The sequence below is a fragment of the Vipera ursinii genome, assembly GCF_947247035.1.
Source record: "Vipera ursinii genome assembly, chromosome: 9".
Taxonomy (NCBI): domain Eukaryota; kingdom Metazoa; phylum Chordata; class Lepidosauria; order Squamata; family Viperidae; genus Vipera; species Vipera ursinii.
In genome coordinates this window covers 17,299,070-17,312,401 of record NC_139523.1, presented here as the reverse complement: position 1 = coordinate 17,312,401, position 13,332 = coordinate 17,299,070, and the positions used below count along the sequence as shown (strand labels likewise).

Sequence of the window (13,332 nt, the reverse complement as noted above, 5' to 3'; positions counted from 1 at the left end):
AAGAAGAAGAAGAAGAAGAAGAAGAAGAAGAAGAAGAAGAAGAAGAAGAAGAAGAAGAAGAAGAAGAAGAAGAAGAAGAAATAGTTGGAAGGGACCTTGGAGGTCATCTAGTCCAACCCCCTGCTAAGGCAGGAAACCCTATACCATTTCAGACAAATGGCTGTCCAGTCTCTTCTTAAAAACTTCCAGTGTTGGAGCATTCACCACTTCTGGAGGCAGGTTGTTCCACTGGTTAGTTGTTCTAACTGTCAGGAAGCTTCTCCTTAGTTCTAGGTTGCTTCTCTCCTTGACTAGTTTCCATCCGTTGCTTCTTGTCCTGCTTTCAGGTCCTTTGGAGAATAGCTTGATTCCATCTTCTTTGGGACAGCCCCTGAGATATTGGAACACTGCTATCATGTCACCCCTCACCCTTCTCTTCATTAAACTACACATACCCAATTCCAGCAACCGTTCCCTATATGTTTTAGCCTCCAGTCCCCCAATCATCTTTGTTGCTCTTCTCTGTACTCTTTCTAGAGTCTCGACATCTTTTTTACATCGTGGTGACCAAAACTGGATGCAGTATTCCAGGTGTGGCCTTACCAAGGCATTGTAAAGTGGTATTAGTACTTCACGCGATCTTGATTCTATTCCTCTGTTAATGCAGCCCAGCACTGTGTTGGCTTTTTTGGCAGCTGCAGCACACGGCTGGCTCATAGTGAAGTGATTGTCTACTAGGACTCCGAGATCCCTCTCACAGTTACTACTATCCAGCAAGGTACCACCTAGCTTGCACTAGAAGGCCCTGCAAGGTCCCTTCCGACTCTACTATTCTTTTCAGGCGACAAGAAGAAGAAAAAATAGTAGTTCTTTATGGCTCACATGAGCGCCATCCTCGCACAAGAGGCGCTGTTTCTATTCGCAAAGGAGGGGGAGGGCGGGGAAGGCGGAAAAAACAGCCTCAGTCACTGGGTGGAATCGCCCTGCCTACGATTCCCAGCATGCAATGCACCAGAGGCGGTTTTTCTGCATTCGTGCGAACGGGCAAAGCGATCCAGAAGAGGCAGATTTTCGTTGGAGGCGAGTCCGGAGTTGCGCGCCGTCGGGGTGCAAAGCTAGGAAAGGAAGGAAAGAAGCCAGCCAGCCAGCCGAGACCCGACAGCAAAACAACAGCGATTTCCACCCCCCCGCCACGCCGCCAAGGATTTACCTTTCATCTGATCCTTTTTTTGGGGGTGGGGGCTGGAATCGCTCCTTTCCACCGAAAGTAAGAGGAAGCACATCGATGCGGGGAGGGGGGGGCTCTTCTCTCGGGCTGCGGGATCGGGCAGAACGGAGATCGGGGTCTGCTATAGAGGTGCAACCGATCCGCCGGGAATTGGCTTTCGGCGCTGCTTAACCCGAGCGGCGAAGAAGCGGTTCCCCTCGAAGGGGGAAAAAAATGTTGGAGGGGGAAGGACTGACCGGGATTGCAAGCTGCAGAGTTAATACGAGCTCAGTCAATCGTATCTGCGCCCAGAGTTCTTAAGAGTCCTCACCGGCTTGGGTTTACAGAACCCCGTAGCCCAGGGGTCTTCAAACTTGGCCCTTTTGTGACTTGTGGACTTCAACTCCCAGAATTCCTCAGCCAGCATGGCTGGCTGAGGAATTCTGGGAGTTGAAGTCCACAAGTCACAAAAGGGCCAAGTTTGAAGACCCCTGCCGTAGCCTAACCCCATGCACAGACCGCCGGTGCTTTGTTCTCCTAATGCAGGGGTAGGCAACCTCGGCTCTTTTATGACTCATGGACTTCAACTCCCAGAATTCCTGATCAGATTCAGGAATTCTGGGAGTTGAAGTCCATGAGTCATAAAAGAGCCGAGGTTGCCTACGCCTGGTCTAGACATATTAATTGGAATTGTCACTAATGAAATTCGTAGTTTGCACAACAATCTTACCATGTTGAGTAAGACATTCCACTAATTCCTAGGACATATTTCCCTAGCACAGGGGTAGGCAACCTCGGCTCTTTTATGACTCATGGACTTCAACTCCCAGAATTCCTGAGTCAGCATAGCTGACTCAGGAATTCTGGGAGTTGAAGTCCATGAGTCATAAAAGAGCCGAGGTTGCCTACCCCTACCCTAATGCAAAGAGCCCAGAAGGTGGATGAATGGAGATGGCCCGATTCAGACAACAGGCTTAAGGCAGGGAGGGCTGGAGTTCCCAAAACAATCCGAAGCTCGCTCACACCCTCGCTTCACGCCCTTTGAACCTTTTCTCACGTGTGTCGTGCAAACCTGCCTCGCGTGACTTTAGAGCGAAGCTGCCTTTAAGAGTCCTCTAACTTTAAGAAAAGGAAAAAATACTTGCAACGTTCTCTGCTTTAACGTTTCCTCTGCCCCCCCCTTTTTTTGGCAACAGAGTTTTTTGGTACTTTAAGGAAACTGCTCCCACTGCTGACCTCCAAGTGAATTGGATGGAAAGGCTCCATCCTTGTTGAAGCATTGCGATGAGGGGCTTGTAATCAACACATTTAGTGGGGTGGCTTCTGTCATTTCTTGAATCCAGTAGATTTAACTTTCTGAACTATTTTTTGTCATATGTGTCAGCCCTTCAAGGTAAACCAGACCAGCAAACTAATTTTACTATATAGTATTGTATTGAATAACCTTGCAAGTCTGATTGTGCTTTTCCTTACCTTTCTCTTATATGGCAGTCTTTTTCAACCTTAGCCTTTTTCAGATGCGTGGACTTCCACTCCCAGAATATCTCATTCAGCCTTTCCACACTGGCTGGGGAATTCTGGGAATTGAAGTCCACGCATCTGACAATTGCTGAGGTTGAGACAGACTTTTATAAGATGTACAGGTCATCCTCAACTTACAAGCATTCATTTAGAGACCATTTGAAGTTAGAACACCACTGAAAAAAGGGGCTTATGACCATTTTCCCCACTTATGACCATTACAGCAACTCCGTGGTCACATGATCAAAATTTGGGTGCTTGGTAACTGTCCAGGGGACTTGTGATACCATTTTGGTGATCTGGCTTCTGACAAGCAAGGCCAAAGGGGAAGCCAGATCCGCTTAATGATCATATGATTCACTTAAACCACTGCAGTAATTTGCTTAATAACTGTGGCAAAAAGGTTGGAAAATTGGGCAAAACTCATTTAATAACTGGAAACTTTGATCTCAAATATAGTCATAAGTCAAAGACTACCTGTAATAACAGAATCTTGAAAACTGGTCCTTTGTTTGTTCCTTCTTCTGTTAGGCAAAATCAAGGTGGAGTTGAGTTTCTTTGTCTTTCTTCCCTTAATTTTTGGACTCTGTCCTCTTTTGTGCCTTTTCCCCAAAGTCAGGTCTGAACTCCTTGGCAAAACGTGAATTTGAAATCTCCCCCCCCCCCTCCCTCTTTTACTCCTGCAGGAAATCGATTCTCGACAAACATGTTACATACCAAAGTCAAAACAGAAAAACCAGGTAAGGTGCCTCGGGAATGTTCTGCTATAAAAATTCAAAGCTTTCAATTTTATCCAGCATCTTCTCTCCCATTCCCATCCTTCAGCTTTGATTGCATTTATTTAGCTTTTTAAGACAGTAATCCACAGACCTTTGGGGGTTTTCTAGACCTGGAAAAAAAAACAAGCAACTTCATTGTTAACCTAAAACAAAAAAGATACATCATGAATTCCTCTCTTTGCTGTATGCTGGAGTAACAATCTCTTGTCATCCTCAGATCTTGAGACCGCCAATGCCCGAAACCGTCTTGATGCCGTCCTACAGTGTCTGCTGGAAAAAACTGATATTGATAGGTAAGAATCAGCAAGTCAGTTCTGAGCACCGAGAAGGAATCTGAATTTTTCTGTTGATATTTGAAAGGTATTAAAAGCAGCTGAATGGACCATTTTTGCTTTTTATTAACATTTCCTAAATTATCATTTATAAGATGTATCAGGATTATAACATCCAGAACTCCTCGCCAATATGGCCAAAGTCCCAGCACATCTGACCAGTTAGGGTAGAACAGTGCTTTTTTTGTAAAAGAAAAAGGTGCCGGAACTCACACGTGTCTTACAACCCACCTTGCCTACCCTACAAGGTTCCATCCAAAAAAGGTGCCGGAACTCCGTTCTGAGCGTTCTGTGAGAAAAAAAGCCCTGGGGTAGAATATCCCAAACAGCAGAAACCAAGAGCTTGAGGTGCCAAAAAGAGAGATGTCAACTAAAACAGTTTCAGCATATTAGTTCATTTTCTGAAACAACTCCTGATTGGTTGAACCCACGGATATTACTATGGATATTACTAGATATTACCACTAGAGGTAGCCCTCAACATACGACCATAATGGAACCTGCCCATTGCCGTTGTAAAATGGGTCGGTCACAATTTTTGAACCTTTCTGCATGGTTGTAAAGCGAGTGCCGTGGTTGTTAAGTGAACCAATGATTTGTTATGGGCACAGTTTTGCCAAAACATAGAAGTGCCGATTTTCAGCAAAATTGTTATTGAAATGGGGCCGTGTGATTGTAGGACACTGGAAGTGGTCATAAGTCCAGCCATGTTGCTGAGCGCCCAAATTTTGGCCATGTGACTGTGGAGAAAGCCGTTTGAACTTCGAATCCAGGTTGTAAGTCTCCTTTATTGGGTTGGTCGTTACTTGGAAGAGTTGCTAGGTGACCAGTCGTAAGTTGAGGAATACCTGTATAATACTGGCTATCACTACATCCACTATCCGTAGGAAGCATGGCCAATGATGAGCTATTTTGGAAGCTGTAATAGTGTCACGATGGGCTTGCCGTGGGTTTCCTATCCCAGGCTAGAGATTCTTACAATATTTACTATTGTTACTTAAATATATGTACCCAGACAATATTCTGTTTCTTAAATATTGAAAATGTCACTGGAGGATAACCCCAATGTTGACCCCAACCCTCTCCTTATCCCAGTCCCGACCCCAACCCTAGCCTAAACCCTAATCCTAATTCCGATCCTATTTTATCCCTAACCCTATAAAATCTAATAAAAATTCTTTTAAAAAAAAAGATTCTTGCGAATCTCTTCCTATTCTACCAGCTTATCAATCTCTCATTTCTCGTGAGACTGAAGTGGTTGTGAAGAAGAACCTTCAAGGGAGAATTCATGTTTTGGACAAAATCTGATTACGTTTTCCTTCTTTTCTTTTTCTGACTCATTATCAGGGAGCAAATGGAAGAGGACCCTGGAAAGACGTCATCGGATATACTCAGCAAGTAAGGAGCAAGTATACGTTCAGCTCTCTCCTTTATCTTTGCACGTTGACCTGTCTCAAGCCATTAGCTGAATTCAGGCAAAGAAAGCATTTCTTTTAGAGAGGTTCACCGTGTTCAATGGACAATCAGGCCTTGAAATAATTGGCTTATGTTTCCTACAGCAACTCTAAAATCCTTTGCTTTGCTCTTCTTTCAGGAGTATCTGAGAGGAATTTGAGAAATGGGTCCAAAAATCTTTTATCTTCCCCAAGCAACCTCCAACTTTTAGAATATCATGTGCAACAACCAGAACTATATCTATCTAGTTATCCTTCTTTCTGCTTGCTTGCTTGCTTGCTTGCTTGCTTTTGAAGCTTTTTCAAAACCATGCATTACAAATTATTTACAATATTTTAAAGAATATTTATAACATTCTTTACTACCAAATTTCAAGGAGGAGGTTTTTCCTAATGGTCTGGGACAGCAGGCCCCAAAGAGGTGAGGGATTTTTATCCTTCCAGCTGGACTACATCTCCCAGCATTCACTGTTGGCCATGCTGGCTATGACTTCTGGGAATCGTAGTCCAGCAATATCTGGAGGCTACAGCTTCCCATTCCTTCTCCAGTCTATAGATTTGCTAACCTTCCTGAGACCAACTTCCTAGAAAAGCCATTTTCTTTCTGGTGGGGCTGTTGCCTGCTAGGTATTTCCTAACCTCTTTTGCTTTGCGGTTGCAGGGACCCTTCTCCTATTGCTACAGGAAAGAGGTATGGTTCTTAGCCCTGTTCTTCTTGCCTATTGATGACCACTCAGTGGGAGAGTAGAAAGTTTTCTTACTGAGCTCCTCTGAAGATTTAAAGAAAAATCATGCAAGCATCTGGCACAGAATTCTGCAGCCTGGTTCACATGTAATTGTGTTGAGTGTCATTAGGGTCTGGTTCTCGTATTGTTTTCAGTGCTGTGTGTGAACGTGGCCTGCAGGTTTTTTGGAATTCCTCCCTGGCAGTTCTCGCAGTCAAAGAGACAAGCCGAAGGAGTGGCATGTTTCTTCAGTTGTGGGAATGAGTGCAGCCCATGCATTCTGCTCACTTCCTTGCACAGCCATTGGAATTCAGGTCTGGAGCTTTTTTTGTTGTTTTTTTGTTGAGAACAGAGTTCTCAAAAGCAACAAGCCTTGGTGGAGCAGTGGGCTAATGCCTCCCTAAGTAACACCAGCTGCCTGCATTTATTGCAGGTTCGCATCCCACCAGGCTCAAGGTTGACTCAGCCTTCCATCCTTCTGAGGTAGGTAAAATGAGGACCCAGATTGTTGGGGGCAATTAAGCTGACTTTGTAATAATGCCGCTTGGGGCCCCCCGAAAGCCCTAATAAGCAGGCATATACATAGAATGAAGGCTACTGCTAAGCTTGTAAGCCGCCCTGAGTCTTCGGAGAAGGGCGGGATATAAATGGAATTAAAATAAAAAAAATAAAAAAATAAAACAGCCTCTCTCTTAATTTCATCGTGCCTTCAGCTGCAACTGACTGGAGACACTGCGATAAGCTATATTTTCTTACCATCTTCTCCCTTGACTTTTAAGTTTTGCTCCTTGCAGCCCAGAAATACTTGGGGCGGTCTAGGAATGCTGTTCATCAATAAACAAACCAACAAATGACTTGTTGCGGATGGATTTTTAAAAACTGAACGCAAAGTGATTCTTCTCAACAGGAATGGAGAGCAGTTTAGATGCTCAGTAGCCCATTTCCTGTGCCCTTTAGGTTGATTGAGTTAATTCATAATGTAGAAGTTTCATACCAGACGTGTCAAACTCGCGACGTCACAGGACTATTTTGTGATTGCCCCCAATGCGGTGGGTGCGGCTTCCACGTGATACGTCCAGCCCGCGGGCCAGCAGTTTGACACCCCTGTTTTATATATTATATGAAGTAATAAATAGGCTGAGGCAAAATAGGCCCAAGGCCTATTGTATAATTGCCCTTGCGTAATTAAGATATATCCGTAGGGGGACAACAAGCCAACTCAAAATGATGGTAGGACAGGAAACAGCTTTAAACTTTTGCCATTGCTATGATCTCAGATAGATCCACAATTCCCATTACCCTAGCATGCTTGCTGTTGCCAGTGGGATCCAAATTCCATCACATATCTACAACAAGTGTGTCCAACTCACGGCCCATGGACCATATGCAGCCTTAGACAGCTAGTGACATCGCCCCACAAGATTGTAAACTTTTAACATTATCATTAGCATTAGCATTTATATTCATTAACTATGTCATATATTTTATGTAAGGCCCAGGTAAGCCAAAAGGTTGGACATGGCTGGTCTACAGGAAAACCAGGGGTGCATTTTTCTTCAGAGCCAAGTTGATTTGTCTCGATCAAGAAAAGAAAAACGGCATGCAAAAAGAATCGAGAAGTTGCCAAATTCCTCTTCTTTGTGGATACTCTACGATTTCTAATCCAACCACTGTATATGACAGCTTGCTACATCTGCCAGTGTTCAGAGTTACAAAATCCTAGCACAGGAAGGGACGGTTAAGTCCAACTTCCTGCTCAGTGCAGGAATCCCAATTAAACCTCCTTTACTAAAAGCTACCTAGCCTCCATTAAAAAAAAAAAACCTTGAGTGTTTTCTCAATTCATTCTGGGTGTCTTGGACACTCCAGGATACTTATGAGATCCTTCCATTGGATTCTTCAGAGCCCGTGGAATGAACCATAATGGAGTTGGAAGACATCTCAGGAGTCTTACAGTCTCCGCTGCTCAATGTGAGCTATCCAGCCATTTGCATCGCTCTCTAATGCTCTTGTGTCCTCAGGCCTTCTACCCGATTCTCCCATCATCGCCGCAAAAAGAGGAAGGAGATGGACGATGGTCTTACTGAAGGAGGACCGCAAAAGCAGAGTAAGTGAAAACACCAACGCTACCTTAGTGACCTGAGAGCCAAGTCAGTGATATTGGGGAGACTTAAACTGCTGGCCTTAGGGATGCAAAGCTTATGTTTTGCCGCGGAGTTATGACTCCTCTCTACCACATTCCTTTTCCCCTATCCCAGCCCACCTTGTGTTTCTGAATCCCAAATTCCTAAGTCTTTCTGACAGAGATGGCCTCTAGATATTGCTGGATTTTCACAGCCTATGGCCAGTAGAGATGAATTCTGGGAGCTGTAGTTCAGCAATATTTGAAGAGACACCAGTTTCGCAATCCTGCATTAGGGAAAAGGCCTGTTTACTGGAAATGCCGTTTTCTTACTAAGATGAGGGTACTTCTCTTCCTTTGTAACTTGAATCAGTTGGCTTGGAGGAGACAAAATAATGGAAGCTTAAGTATCTTTTAGAAGGGATGCAATGGCTCAGTGGGTTAGGACGCTGAGCTTGTCGATCAGAAGATCGGCAGTTTGGCAGGTCGAATCCCGAGTGCCGCGTAGCAGAGTGAGCACCTGTTACTCGTCCCAGCTTCTGCCAACCTAGCAGTTCAAAAGCACGTAAAAATGCAAGTAGAAAAATAGGGACCACTATGGTGGGAAGGTAACAGGGTTCCGTCCGCCTTTGGCATCTAGTCATGCCGACCACGGAGACGTGCTCGGATAAGCGCTGGCTCTTCGGCTTTGAAATGGAGATGAGCACCGGCCCCTAGAGTTGGAAACGACTAGCACACATGTGCGGGGGAACCTTTACCTTTTAAGTATCTTTTCCTCTTCCATCTCCTTTCTTGTGGAAATAATTTGTTAAAGGTAAAGATGCCCATGGATGGAACTGCATCTGTGGAGTTCTTAGCAACATTACAGAAATGGTTTGCAAGGGCCTTTAATCTCCCAGTCTAACCTAGGTGGTCTTCCATGTAGGCGCTAACAACAACTGAGTTTGCTGCTTGATGAGGTTTGCTTAAGGTAGGTGAAATGGGCTATTTGGAGGGCATGTCTTGCATTTGGCCCAAAGAACTGTGGAGAGAACAAAATCAAATTGTGGGTTTGTTGTCTGGGATTCTTGGGGAGTGTTTTAAAGAGCAAAATTGATGGCCGTGTAGAGAAGCACAGAGGTGACCTTGGAGAAGGAATGCAGCAGCTGGCAAAACTCCAAGTGACCTTATCTTGATTCTCTTTGGTCTAAGAGAGAACAAAGGGGAAATGCCACCTGGTTTTCAAGCCTGTGTTACGATATAGCCTATGTCCATAAAGTAGAATTCCAGTTTGTCTTGTGGAGCCTTTTCCTATCCTGGCCTATCTCAAAGGGCTGACAGAGAGGTTTAAGGCACAGCATTTACTCCTTAAAACACCACAGACCAATCCATTTTTCCTCTGAGGAGGGGAAGCTTCAGAGGCAAAATGTCTAGTCTGAAACACTTACTTCCCCATTAAATCTCTCTCCAAAGCTTTTCTAAACAAACAAAAATTGTTGGCTCCTCCTTCTATATTGTGGAAAGAAGGGAGGGAGGGAGGGAGGAAGAAAGACAGTACTATAAGTACCACTAAAGACATCACCCAGCTCTGATTTAAGATCTCTCTCTTAATTTTTAATGCATCTTTATCCTTGCAGACACTTACATCATCAAGCTGTTTGATCGAAGTGTAGACCTGGCTCAATTTTCTGAGAGCACCCCACTTTACCCCATCTGCCGAGCTTGGATGCGGAATAGTCCCATGGTGCGGGAACAGGAGCGGTCTCCCAGCCCACGTCTGCCTACCCTGCTTGAAGATGAAGAGGTACAGAATAGGATTCCCCAATCCTGCTTCTAGTGGGAAAAGGCTTATCACCAGTAAAACAATAGCTGAGTTTACCACTTTCCGCCAAGTTTTCTCGGGGGACTTAAAATCTGTTGGACACCTCTCTCTCCATAACTCACACAGTTGAGGTCAGACCAGTAAATATGTGATCCAAATGAAGTCTGGATCTGATCCGGGGTTTTTATGCACACATGTTACATCCTTCTTTACCAATGTGGCATCTTGTATAGGTAGCCCTTGTTTAGTGACCGTCTGCAGTTATGACAGTGATGAAAAAGTAACTTTGCAACCAACAATTGCATTTACAACCTGAGGTCTGTAAAGCAAAGGAAAGCTGAAGCAAGATCATAAGCACCGTTGTGGTTTTAACTTAGCACTTGCTTAATGACTCGAGTTGTTGGTCCCAATTGATGTTGCTAAATGAGGACTACCTTTAAGTTCATTAAGCTTATAGCTTCCAGAGTTCCCAGCCTGTGGAATACTGTGCCAATGTGGATTGAGCAAAACCTAGCATTCTTCCAGTGAAACAAGGGTCAGATCCAGATCTATTTTACATTCTCCTCTGTCTAAAATGGAAAAATCAGGCTTTTCAAGATTGGCAGGCTTGCCCTAGATTCTGAAGACTGGTTCAACCAAATGTCCAAATGCAAACCTCAAAGATGATAGATGTCCCAGATCCACATCCCCACCAACTTGATCGTTAACTGTTCTGGCTGATAGTGCAACTCATTGCCCTTTTTAGACCCACAGCATCTTCTTTGTCCCTATCAGGATGTTTATACACCTGGATAAGGGCTGCAGGCATTTCAGTTTAGAATGGGTTGTTCAAACTTTGCCAACTATTTTGACTACTCCAGAAGTCTTTTGAGTTTGAAACACGTGTATGTTTACGCTTTAGGCTTAGAGCACCTCTGAAGCAGTCACTACAGCACCAGCATTTCTAGGTTGGCCTCAGAGAGCTGGGCCAAGTCTATACTTTCAAATTTAGAAGAGAGAATTTCATGCAATAACACAACTTTATATACTATATTTCAAGAACAAGTCTACTGATTAAGTCTACAAAAGTTGAATCCATTTTTTTTTGTTGTTGTTCTATCTTCTCTCTTAAACTCTGTGATTCCAGGGTGTTGAAGTCTTAAATGGGAAGATCCAGGATGTCTACAAACTGCCACCACCTGTCCCTTGCCAGACAAATCCTGCAGGGGAACCAGTTAACCTGCGTATCCCATTCCCACCAGCATCTGAAGAAGAAACAGAAGTAGCTGCTGAAACGGTCAGACCACCACGCTGATTAAGGATGGGGGGCGGGGGGGGGGGGTTGAGAATAAATAGGTAGGATGATAAAATAGCAAATGGCGGGTATTTTACTGACCTTTTTCTCATTTGAATCCCCTCTTATTATTAGCAAGATACAGGGCAGAAAGCAACAGGATATTACTCTTTAAGAGAACACTAGCATTTTGAATTTGAAACGTATTTTTAATTGTGTGGCTGGATTCACTCAACATGCCAAAGCCTAAATCAAAGCTAAAAAAAAAAGCATAGTTGCTAAATAACATACTATTTGTATTTAACTGCTAAATTATCTCCCTTTTTCTGGGTTGCCCCAAGGCATTGAGCCATAAACTAAACAGCTTGGATTCACGCAATGCAATACATTACGCACGTATGCACACGCAATATCAGAATAACAATCCCACCAATCCAGCCACTACATTTTCAACTGATTTGATTGTGTGGTGTGGGTAGAGTAGGCTTTTGTGCCGAGCTGTCAGAGAAGATGATTATTTTAGAATACTTTACTCATTTCAAGTGAGGAAAGGGTACTTATACGAAGTTTTAATTTAAAAGAACAGGGAAATGGAGAACAGGAAGTTGAATGAGTCAGAATAATGTAAGTATGAACTTAAAAATGCAGCTAAAAACTGAAGATGTGCAACCGACTAAATCAACCTAAGTAAAATAAACTGGAAAGGAATTTAGGATTGCAAGTTTCACAGACAGATAAGTTTCCAATAAATCTAGCCAATGTATCAGATGCTCTTGTTGTTAAATTGAAGATGCTTTCTAGGACATTCATACGGTATCTTAGCCCCATAGCAAATAAGGGATCTTGCCTATTTTTTCCTCTCTCCCATAAACCCTCCTAGACTTCTGAATCGGTCCCTTCAATGTCCACCCTCATCTACAAGAACATGGACAGATGGAAGAAGATCCGGCAAAGGTAGGGCTTGTGTAACAGAAAGCCAAAATGTGGGCCACTTATTGGTCCCATGCTAGAATGTCTGTGTAGCGGGAAACAATTTGTGGAAAGGATAGCGCAAAAATCCATGTGCGATGGTTGGCTTGTGGCTTGTTTCCAGGTGGAAAGAAGCTTCGCAGAAGAACCAATTGCGCTATGCGGAGAGCATGAAGATCCTTAAGGAGATGTATGAACGGCAATGAGGAGTGAGGGGCTCTGGTCTTCCTGGAATCTCTTGTCTTCTGGACTAACAGGACTGCTTCTGAGTTGGTCTATCAATAAATGCAGCTTTTGTTTGCAGTATGTGAGCTTGTAGATTTTGTGAGGCTTGACTTCACAAGAAGACATATCAGGACCCCTATAAATGTATGCATTGTGCATGCTACTATGCGTGCCTTTACCAACTTAGTTATCCACAATTAGCTAAGCTGTGCCCTTGGTTCACACAACAGACTCAACCATAAGTTAATGACACTGGCTAGATTCCTGCTGCCACAAGCTGACCCACCAGATCTCAACCAGTATATTGTGCAAACACAACCCACATGGTTAGTTAATGATTCAGTGAGTAGAAAATTTAGTTATTTGGGCTAGCCATAGGGAAATATATTATGCAGACATGGTCATAGATGGCTACTTCTGAACAACCATGTAGCTTGGACCTCACCCAATACAGTTGCAAGCTCAATATTGGCATCCTTGAAGAAGTAAGGGTTTCTCAAGGGAACGGTCTATGTATGACATCCGTGCTTTTTCTCTCCTTCCCTGCAGAGGTTTCAGTGTAAAAAATCAATCTTGTAAATTACCATGTATTATAATAAATTATCCATGTAAATTAGCTTGGGATTGGAACACATTAATTAACCAGCTGGTGCATAGCAGCTGCTGACTCCACTGTACAGTGAAAAGATTTTTCGGGACCTACCTAGATTGCCAAAATATGAACTGAGATCGCATTTGTAGATGAAGTTCTCCCATATTAGGAACAGTTAGAACTCATTACCAAGCCTAATGTTTCCCACAATGCATCTTGATGATGTGCTTTTTGTAGTGTTATTCTTAAAGGAGAAAGTAAAGGAGATGAAGGCTAAATTAGTTGACTACAGGCAGTCCTTGACTTGCAAACCGTTTAGCAACTGAAGTTACAATGGCACTGAAAGAAGTGAC

At 43.6% G+C, this 13,332-nt stretch overlaps 1 protein-coding gene across 3 annotated transcripts; it reads left to right on the top strand.

The window, feature by feature from the left end:
- Window positions 1–1,011: 1,011 nt before the first annotated feature.
- Window positions 1,012–12,468, top strand: LIN37 (lin-37 DREAM MuvB core complex component). Of its 3 annotated transcripts, XM_083369586.1 has the most exons (10): window positions 1,012–1,246; window positions 3,394–3,447; window positions 3,704–3,779; window positions 5,166–5,216; window positions 5,934–5,963; window positions 8,019–8,104; window positions 9,736–9,902; window positions 11,047–11,196; window positions 12,074–12,147; window positions 12,287–12,468. In XM_083369586.1, exons 2-10 carry the CDS (start codon window positions 3,414–3,416, stop codon window positions 12,366–12,368), a joined length of 750 nt encoding a protein of 249 aa, XP_083225712.1. In that variant the 5' UTR covers window positions 1,012–1,246; window positions 3,394–3,413; the 3' UTR covers window positions 12,369–12,468. The 3 variants fall into 3 exon arrangements, with proteins under 3 accessions (XP_083225712.1, XP_083225713.1, XP_083225714.1); XM_083369587.1 differs by lacking the exon at window positions 5,934–5,963; XM_083369588.1 differs by lacking the exons at window positions 1,012–1,246; window positions 3,394–3,447; window positions 3,704–3,779 and adding an exon at window positions 4,498–4,591.
- Window positions 12,469–13,332: the final 864 nt, after the last annotated feature.